Raw genomic sequence first — 10,735 nt, 5'->3', positions numbered from 1 at the left:
TTGCTGCATGCATGTTCACGAGTCACGTCCAAAGCCAGGTGATCAAGAGCCATTTGAACTGAGTCTGTCGATTTCAGAGCCCGACTGGGTTTGTATTCCATAAGCTTTTCTTTCACATTTTCAGGACCTAAAACATTTAGTGATTTACCGACCAGTAGCAGAACTTTTAAATCTATCCTAAAGCTGACTGGAAACCAGTGTACAACTTTGGAATTGGCATTGTGTGAACTCCTTGTTGTCGTCAGAACCCAGAGTTGCAGCATTCTGAATGAACTGCATGTGTTTAGTGGTCTTTTTGGGGAGTCTAGTCAGAAGACCTTTATAATAATAAAGTCTCCTTGAGATAAAAGCAAGGTTGTGTTTTTCCTGGTTGGCTTGACACATGCTGGATATGTTCTTCGGATGGTAAAAGGCAGTTTTAGTAATTGATTTGATCTGGCTGTTGAGAGTCAGATTGGAATCGATCAGAACACTAAGGTATTTACAAACAGGAAACCATCCAACCATCCATCCATGGAGGCAGGCTACACCCTGAACTGGTTGCCAGCCAATCGCAGGGCACATAGAGACAAACAGCTCCACGCACAATAACACCTTGGGGCATTTTAGAGTGTCCAATTAATGTTGCATGTTTGTGGGATGTGGGAGGAAACTGGAGTGCCTGGACAAAACCCACACAGGCATGGGGAGAACATCCAAACCACACAGGGAGGGCTGGGATTGAACCTGGGCCCTCAGAACTGTGAGGCCAACGCTTTCCAGGTGCCCCATCGTGCCACCTTACAGGAATAATCTTTTCTTTATTTCAAAAAGCAATTATGTCAGTTTTGTTGTGGTGTAGTTGAAGAAAATGTTGGCTCTTCCAGTTAGGTACTTGCAGTGGGCAGGAGAATTCAATTCAGATTATTTTGCTGAATCAATATGGCATTGGACCCAGAAACATTACAATGAAAACAACCCCAAATCAAAATTTTTACCCACCTCTGCTTTGTACCCATACTGTTTCATTGGTTTTCAGCAGGTAGTCTTTGTTGGTTTGAGGTGCGTTCTTCTTTGGGGTGGGACAACTGTAATGGCATCAAAACTTCATTTTTTTTTTTTTTTTTTTAACAATTCGAGGAGAATCAGAACATTAGTCCTGGTTTCAATCGATTCTCAATTGGTGCACAACCCTAGTTGGTATGATAATAAAAGTCCTTGATTTTCAATTGTACTTTTCTAACCTTGTGAGTTTGGATTGTGAGCTGTTTGTTGTTCCTTGGGAAACTTCATTTGACATATTGCTGTGGTGCAATGTTGAGGCTGAATATGGTCTTTCTGTTTACCATTGGTCACACAAATTCCAATTCCAGTCAACACATGTCCTAAACAATAGTGCGTTTAGAAGTAACATTTATTTTCCTATGTACATTCTTAAAAAACTGCTCAAGTTGATACGGTTGTGCGAGTTCATCATTTTTTCCTGACATGTTCACGAACAAGTAGTCAATGCGTTATGTAACTAAATCACACTGTACAGTTTGGTCTTTATTTACATTTTCTATTGCTTTGCTGTGTTTTTATTTTGTTGTCTGCTGCCAAATCAGCATTTCAAATGATATCCTGGTCTCAATGTTCTTACGTGGATGAAAAAAGTTTAAATGAACAAAGTACAAAATAATTGGAATTAATTTCTCGGATTTATGAGTAGATGGGTGGGGATTGTTTGTTATTTATACCGGGGTGTGTATCAAATAGTGTGTATCAAAACGTGTGAATCATAGTTGACCTTTTTAGCAATTTCTTTTCACTGTTGAAACAAAGGGAAGTAAGGAGACAGAGGGCTGGGGTTGATTCATTTTGCAGTGAATACTGCTGAGGGGGAGATTGACAGGAAGTGAGGGAGTTTGCCTTGTGTTCATCAGAGTTTTATGGTTGTCTAAGTTTAGAAGTTGGCTCAAATTCAGATTCTCAAGTAGCAAAGCTTGCGGGTGATCATAGCCGCGCCACATAGTTACAGAAACAGATGGAAACAGGACTCTACCCTGAGCTTTAGAGGGAGACAATCAAGCCATTGAGAGGGATAAAGATAATTTGATTCCAGATACCACTATAAAATTCCAACTCACAGTCAACGAAATTAAGGACAGTTGGGATTTTTTATCTTGCTATTCCACTTCAACACATCTTTAACCAACAATGAGTAATGAACCAGAGGCTGCAAACCTTTCAGGCTCTTCAGTGCAGCAAATCCCACATTTTCTGCAAGATGTTGTCTTCCATGGAAAGTTTGAGGTGAGAGTCAGTCACACAAATCATAACTGCACTTTAAGTAATTTTTGTTTACATTATATTCATGCTCACCCTGCTATTTTATGCTGCTCATACATGTTTATTTGGCTATGTAATCCCAAAACACATCAACAGTCTTGTTAAAGTTGCATGTATTCAGTACTAGTAACAATTCGAGACATGCTGTTACAATTTAATATACCTGTATTAATGTGGATGAATAATAGTAATCTCACCCACTTTAGTCCATAATACTTATGATTCTTGGTCTGATATTATGATTCAATTCTCGCTTTGGGCTAATTTAGTCAGTCACAAAAACTCATTTGTTTTTTTAAGATGCTTGATTAACATAAAACTGTGTGGTGTCAGTGTCATGATGAGACAGACTACACATTTAAAAGTACAAGTATGGTTTGAGAACCTCCCTCCCCCAAAAAATTTATATATTTTTTCTCACGGCTTATTATTCCTCTGACTGTAATGAGACCATGTCTAATATAATCAGATTTCACCAAATAAAAAATTGTATGAGAGTAATAATTATTTTCTAACTGTACTTTTATTTTCAAATGTTTTTATTCATTTGTATTTGAATGCTTTTGATCATGTACAGCACGTTGAGTTGCCTAGTTTGAAATGTGCTACATAAATTAATTTGTTTTGCTTTGCCAAGAATCCTTTCCTTACGTACTGTTACAATCGAGTTCAAAATCAGTGGATTACCTTTGTAAGCATAACTTCATGGAAGTTTAGTCATCTCTCTTCAGGGTCACCAGAAAAATGGGAAGAATACTGGAAGTAATCTCAAATTACATGACACCATTTATTCACACTATTCACACCAGTTGCTGAGGTTTATTCACTTATGTATCACAAACCCGTAGCTCAGTCTACCTGGTGGCCGTCCGGGCCAACCAAAGCGAGGAGCTTGGCTGAGTAGTTCAGGAGGTTGGCTAGGACGGCAACCACCAAGGTCCCTAAGGGTCCACTCGGGTGGAAGAACAAAACAGGAGCAGGTGACAGCAGCGGATGAAGCACTGCCAAGGCAGGAGTGAGAGGGTGCGGCTGCAGCCAGCTGAGAACCGCCGAGGCACGGTCGAGAGGCGGGGGCTTCTGCTGCTGCTGCTGCAGGTCGAGCATCACCAAGGCATGGTCGAGAGTGGGCGGCTGTTGCTGCAGGTCGAGCACCACCGAGACATGGTTGAGAGGCGGCGGATGCTGCTGCTGATTGAGCACCGCAGATGCATGGTCAAGAGGGGCATCTGCTGCTAGTTGAGCACCACCAAGTCACGGTCGAGAAGTGGCAGTTGCTACTGCTGATAGTTTAGCATCACCGAGGCATGACTGGGGGTCAGCCTCTACCAATGCATGTGTGGGAGGCAGCTGGGGTAAGGCTCCATCGAGGCATGAACAAGAGGCAGTTGGGGTCCAGGCTCTGCCGATGTATGAGCAAGAGGCGACTGGGGGTCAGGCTCTGCAGCGACACGAGGAAGAAATGGGAGGGAGTCAGGGTCCTCTGAGACATGAGGAATAGGTGGCTGGGGGTCAGGCTCTGCCGAGACATGAGCAAGTGGTAGAGGGCACGGGTCCGACTCTGTCGGAAGGAGAGCAGGTGGTGGAAGTTGAGGGTTGGGTGCCGTGGTGGATGTTGCAGGTTGGGTGTCGTTGGGACTTGAGCGTGTGGTGGATTACATAGGCCGAGTACTGCGGGAACAAGAGCATGTGATGAAAACTTCAGACTGGGCGCTGCTGCTGAAGAAAGAGAGAGGGAGCGGCTACTATACAGAAGCTGCCGAAACAGAAGCGAGAGGTGGCAGCCATACGTCGCACGCTGCTGCAGGAGAGCATAATGGTGGCCACGGGTTGGGAGTGGCCGAAGTATGAGCAGTAGACAGCCACAGGTTGAACGTCGAAGCATGACCACACAAGTGGAGGTTGGTCGCCACGTACCTTCCGCCGACAAAACAGGAGACAGCGGTGAATGCCACAGGCTGGGCATTGCCGGAAAAAAAGGGGCGGCGGCCAGTTTATTAATCCCTCTCCTGAGCCCGGTACACAAGAACCACAACCAGTGAGGCCAAATGATTAATCGAGGAATTCGACCACTTCAAGTGATCCTTGAAACGGAGGCAGAAGGCAGCAAATTCTTTGACCCGCTGCAATTGAAGGGCAGCAAATTCTTCATGCCACTGGGCTAGAAGTTCCGCATTTATTTGGTTCAGTCCGCTGGGTCCATGTCAATCCAGTTCGTTCTGTCACAAACATGGGATAAGGGTTTAGACCCAAATGCAGGACTCCAAGGCAGTGACATGCTGTTGAGGGGGGGTTAATTTCAGACAGAGTTCATACGAAGGTAAACAGTCTAAAAAAGGCAAAGACACAAAAACACGTGGCAAAAGGCCAGGTCCAAAAACATGAAAACAGGGTCAGATAGCTACTAAGCAAAAATAAGACTTGACTTAGCTACAGTGCCACAGGAACGCTGGCAGTGACAATGGGGGAAATTCACAATATTCTCAGAAGCTCGTATACTCACACGGACTGATGCAGTCTCATGCAACCAACCGGCAAGTAACAATACAGCTCACAAGGCTTAAATACATGCCATAATTAGCGAAAATGAGCCGCACAAACACGGTTAGTGGAATTATGACCAAAAAATTCCATTTTGGTCTCATCTGACCACAAAACCTTATCCCATGACTCCTCTGTATCATCCAAATGGTCATTGGCAAACTTAAGACGGGCCTTGACATGTGCTGGTCGAAGCAGGGGAACCTTCCGTGACATGCATGATTTCAAACCATGACATCTTAGTGTATTACCAACAGCCCCCTTGAAAACGGTGGTCCCAGCTCTTTTCAGGTCATTGACTAAGTCCTGCCGTGTAGTCCTGGGCTGATTCCTCACCTTTCTAAGGATCATTTAGACCCCACGAGGTGATATCTTGCATGGGCCTCCACTTCGATTGAGATTGACCATCATGTTTGGCTTCTTCCATTTTCTAATGATTGCTCGACAGGACTTGGCCAATGACACCCTCCCTCCCCCCCACTGCCTTTGTGGGTTTTCTCTGGATACTCGAGTTTCCTCTTACATCCCCCAAGCATGTATGGTAGGTTACTCTCAACCCATAGCTGTGAATGTGAGTGTAAATGGTTGTTTGCATATTTGTTCCCTGTAAATGGCTGTCAACCAATTTAGGGTGTATCCCGACTCTCGCCCGAAGATAGCTTGGACAGCCTCCAGGATGCCCGTGACCCTTGCAAGAATAATTTGTACGGAAAATGGATGGATGGAGAATTTACATTTTGTTGTTTTGTGTTTTTTTAAGTTTATCTATTTCACTTTATTTATTTATTTCACTACATTTGTTCCAAGAAGAAAGTTTCTCTTAAAATAGTTAAGTTAAATTGTAAATAGTCATGTTTTTAATTTTTTTGTAGCACCATGAGAATAAATAAATAAATAAATAAATAAATAAAGACAATTTTTAGAGCAATTTAAAAAAAAAAAGCCGAAGGGTTTGCATATTTTGTCAGCCACTCCAAAATAACAAATTCTCTTTTAAAAAGTGAACTTGTTAAATTTTTGCTGTGTCGCTACAAGAAATTACAGATCCACAATAAAATGGTAAATCTGTTCTGGGGTTATATAATACTTTATCTACACCTTCACAGTGCCCAAGCAGACTTTCACCCCCTCCACACACACTGTCATGATCCTGGATTCCAGCCAGGGCTGGGCGTGGCCGTCTAATCGGAAGGGTCACACCTGCGCCTCATGACCTCCGATTAGACCCAGTACATATAGGACCCGGGGGACGACAGAGACTCTGCTAGATCGTTGCCTCTCATGCCTCGTTCCCGCACTACCGTACTCCTGACGTCTACCTCCCGTGTACCGACCAACGCCTGTCTCCCGACCTACCCCGTAAGCCTGCCGTTACTGATCTTGCTGCTCGTTTGGACTGACTCCCTGGTAACCGACATTGGAACGAATAAAGGCTTATTCCGCACTGCTTACCTCTCACCTGAGTTGTGCATTTGGGTCCACCCCCGAGTCTCGTCCGTGACAGAACGATCTAGCCAAGAACATGGACCCAGCCGACTCTGAAGCCATTCGCCGTGCGCTGCAAGTGCAGGGCAAACGCCTGGGTGAGCAAGAGGCTGCTCTCCAGGGTATGACTCACCAGATCCAGGAGCTCTGTACCCAGCTGCAACCGTGGCTAGCCTCCCAAGCTAGCGCGGCCGCTCCTGTGCCTCCCCGTGCCACCATCACTCCGCTCTCTCGACCAGAGCGGTTCTCAGGCGACTCCGGTAACGTCAAGCCCTTCCTGGCGCAGTGCGATCTCCACTTTGAGCTGCAAGCTTCCGCTTTTCCCACGGACCGCTCCCGGATCGCCTTCGTCATTTCCCACATGACAGGGAGGGCGGAGGCATGGGCCACCGCCGAGTGGAGCCGTAACTCGGAGACCTGCCGCTCATGGGCGAGCTTCGTCTGCGCGCTCACCCAGGTGTTCCAGTATGCGGCTCCGGAACGCCAGGCGGCGTCGTCACTCATGACAATTCGCCAGGGGCGTCGCCGCGTGTCCGACTACGCCATTGAGTTCCGGATTCGGGCTGCCGAGAGCCGCTGGAATGAGGAAGCCCTCCATGACGCGTTTTACGAGGGACTGTCCCCACAGATCCGTGGTCACCTCGTGGCCATGGATCTTCCGCCTTCGCTTAACTCCCTCATCGCATTGGCCCTCAAGGTGGACCAGCGCCTCACCGTGCAGAGACAGATGGAGGGCCTGAGGGAGGAGGAGAGGGAGAGTCGCAGTCCGGTTGTTTCCGCTTCCCGGCCACCCGTGTTGTCAGCTTCACCGGAAGCCATGCAAGTGGAGGGGCTTGGCAGCTCAGCGGAGGAGCGCTTACGTCGGCGACGAGAGGGACGCTGTTTTTACTGGGGGCGTTTGGGACACTTGATCGCCCGTTGCCCGACTCGACCAGGGCATTCTGACATCAGGATCGCTACTCCGGTGAGTGTGCGGTACACCGCGACGGGGTCAGGGAGGTCCCTTCTTCACCTCACCTTGGGAACGGACTCCCATTCATGCTCTGTGACGGCTTTCATAGATTCTGGGTCGGAAGCAAACCTGATAAATCCCCGCGTGGTCGAGGAGCTGGGGGCGGCAACCTTCCCCACGCAACGGTTTCGTCACGCCTATGCCGCCAACGGCAAGTTCCTTTGTCGGGTTACACATTGTACTCAGACGCTACGTATGAGCTTTCCGGATGCTCACTCGGAGCGAATTAGCTTTCATGTCTTCGACGCACGTAGTAGCGACATCATCTTGGGCAGTCCGTGGCTCAAAGAACATAATCCGCACATAGATTGGACCACGGGTCAGATCAAGACTTGGGGTGAGGACTGTCTCAGTCGTTGTTTCGCTGTCCGGAGAGACAGGGGTATTCAAGTCGCGCCGGTTCGGCTAACAGAACCTGGTACCGCCCTGGACCTGACCACAGTGCCCTCCTGTTATCATGACCTACGGGAGGTCTTCTCTGAATCAAAGGCAAAGTCTCTACCACCACATCGGTCATACGACTGCGCGATTGAACTCCTGCCAGGCACCTTTCCTACCAGAGGGAAGCTGTTCTCTTTAACAGGACCGGAGCATGAAGCCATGAGGGACTACATCGAGGACTCGCTGGCAGCCGGACTCATTCGCCCCTCATCTTCACCAGCCGGTGCGGGGTTTTTTTTTTGTCAAGAAGAAGGACTCCACGCTGCGACCCAGCATTGACTACCGAGGACTGAACGACATCACAGTCAAGAACAGGTACCCTTTGCCGCTTATCTCTACAGCATTCGAACTCCTCCAGGGAGCCCGGATCTTCACCAAGCTCGACTTGCGCAGCGCTAACCATCTGGTGCGGATTCGGGAAGGGGATGAGTGGAAGACGGCGTTCAACACCCCCACAGGGCACTATGAGTATCTTGTGATGCTCTTTGGACTGACAAACGCTCCGGCCGTCTTTCAGAACTTCATTAATGACGTGCTCCGGGAGTTCCTGAACAGATCTGTCTTTGTTTACCTGGATGACATTCTCATCTTTTCAGCAGACCTAGCCTCTCACATTCAACAAGTCCGAGAGGTGCTCCGGCGTCTGCAGCAGCACCAATTATACGTGAATATGGATAAGTGTGAGTTCCATCAGGCATCCGTGTCCTTCTTGGGCTTCGTCCTGGCTGAGGGAGAGATACGGATGGATCCCGGGAAGGTCGACGCGGTGCTGCGGTGGCCTACCCCCACCAACAGGAGGGACGTGCAGAGGTTCTTGGGATTTGCCAATTTCTATAGGAAATTCATAAGGAACTTCAGTTCCGTGGCCGCTCCTCTGCATTCGCTCACTTCGCCAAATACCACCTTCGACTGGTCCGGGACCTGCCAGGAGGCCTTCGGCAGGCTCAAGGCAAGTTTCACTACTGCGCCCGTTCTCATTATTCCGGATCCCGATAACCAGTTTGTGGTGGAGGTGGATGCGTTGAATTCATGAATCGGAGCAGTCTTGTCGCAGAGGAGTCCCAGGGATGGAAGGATTCACCCGTGCACGTTCCTGTCTAGAAAGTTGACCCCGGCAGAGAGGAACTACGACGTGGGAGATAAGGAACTGCTGGCGGTCAAGAGTGCGTTGGAGGAGTGGCGGCACTGGCTGGAGGGCTCGCAAGTACCGTTCGTTGTCTTCACGGACCATAAGAACCTTGAATACCTGAAGTCCGCGAAGAGGTTGAACGCCCGTCAAACCAGGTGGGCTCTATTTTTCACCCGCTTCCACTTTAAGGTGTTTTACCGCCCAGGCTCCAAAAACGGAAAGCCGGATGCACTCTCGCGGATCCACGAGGGAGGGCGCACTGATTCAGACGCCGCTACTATCCTGCCAGCGGGGTGCTTCGTGTCCGGGTTCACCTGGTCGATCGAGTCGCGGGTGAAGGAGGCCCTGGAAGAGACACCGCCACCCGTGGATTGTCCGTCGGGCCGTCTGTTCGTCATCCCATCTCTGCGGGGAGACGTCATCAACTGGGCCCATACCAACAAGACGGTCTGCCACCCGGGTATGGCGAAGACACGGTCAGTGGTCGAACAAAGGTTCTGGTGGCCTAACCTCAGCAAGGATGTAAGGGAGTTCGTCAACGCCTGCCAATAAAACTTCCCGCCTACGGCCCGTTGGTGAGTTGCAACCCCTGTCCATCCCCTTTCATCCGTGGTCACACATCGCGATGGACTTCGTTACCGGCCTGCCGCCTTCACAAGGGAACACAGTGGTGCCGTCCATAGTGGACCGTTTCTCCAAGATGGTCCACTTCGTGCTGCTCCCGAAGATCCCGTTGGCCAAGCAGACAGCCCAGTTGGTATTAGACGAGGTCGTCCGTTACCACGGTCTACCCCAGGACATCGTTTCGGACAGGGGTCCGCAATTCAGCGCCCGTTTCTGGAAGGAGTTCTGCAACCTCATCGGCGCTTCAGCAAGTCGGACATCGGGTCATCACCCAGAGTCTAATGGCCAGACTGAGAGGATTAACTAGGAATTAGAGACCGGTCTTCGATGTCTGGTATCCAGGGACCAGAGCACGTGGAGCCAGCACATCAAGTGGGTGGAGTATGCCCACAATTCCCTACCCTCCGCTTCAACAGGTATGGCTCCACTCCATGTCGTGCATGGGTATCCTCCGTCCCTGTTTCCTCCACTGGTCACAGAATCCACAGTTCCGTCGATCCTGGCCGTGGTGCGACGCTACAAACGGACCTGGGAAGCAGCTCGGAGGACACTGCTGCGCATGAGCAGCGCCTACAAGGCCGCAGCAGACCGCAAGAGGAGGGCCGCACGAGAGCTCAGAGTGGGACAGCGAGTGTGGCTCTCCACCAAAGATCTCCCGCTGCGGACGGAATCCCGCAAACTTGCTCCCAGGTTCGTTGGCCCGTTCCCTGTTTCCAAGGTGATTAACCCGGTCGCCGTCTCGTTGAAACTGCCCAGGTCGATGAGGGTGCACCCTACGTTCCACGTCAGCAGACTTCGCCCGAATCGCACGTCGTCGCTGGCTCTTCCGCTCAAGTCCCCCCCGCATGGTCGACGGTGGGTTGGTGTACACCGTGCGCCGGTTGCTGTCTTCCCGCCGCAGAGGGAGGGGGGTCCAGTACCTGGTGGACTGGGAGGGATATGGCCCGGAGGAGCGCTCTTGGATCCCCTCCCGCTTCGTCGTGGACCGCTCCCTCATCAGGGACTTTCACGCGGCTCACCCTGATGCGCCTGGGCCATCCAGAGCCGGCCGTTGAGGGGGGGGGTACTGTCATGATCCTGGATTCCAGCCAGGGGTGGGCGTGGCCGTCTAATCGGAAGGGTCACACCTGCGCCTCATGACCTCCGATTAGACCCAGTACATATAGGACCCGGGGGATGACAGAGACTCTGCTAGA

At 49.8% G+C, this 10,735-nt stretch overlaps 1 protein-coding gene across 7 annotated transcripts in view; it reads left to right on the top strand.

Annotated features, from left to right (window-relative positions):
- The first annotated feature begins 2,004 nt into the window (after positions 1-2,004).
- LOC133502021 (anoctamin-1-like) overlaps positions 2,005-10,735 on the top strand; it is a 199,870-nt gene continuing 191,139 nt past the window's right edge. For all 7 annotated transcript variants that reach the window (XM_061822299.1, XM_061822297.1, XM_061822296.1 and 4 more), the window contains exon 1: positions 2,005-2,274. In XM_061822299.1, the coding sequence (XP_061678283.1) occupies positions 2,179-2,274 (96 nt within the window). In that variant the 5' untranslated portion in view covers positions 2,005-2,178. The remainder of the gene's footprint in view (positions 2,275-10,735) is intronic.

The sequence above is a fragment of the Syngnathoides biaculeatus genome, chromosome 6 (assembly GCF_019802595.1).
Source record: "Syngnathoides biaculeatus isolate LvHL_M chromosome 6, ASM1980259v1, whole genome shotgun sequence".
NCBI lineage: Eukaryota > Metazoa > Chordata > Actinopteri > Syngnathiformes > Syngnathidae > Syngnathoides > Syngnathoides biaculeatus.
The sequence above is the reverse complement of the archived record's forward strand: the minus strand, read 5'-3'. Positions and strand labels throughout refer to the sequence as shown.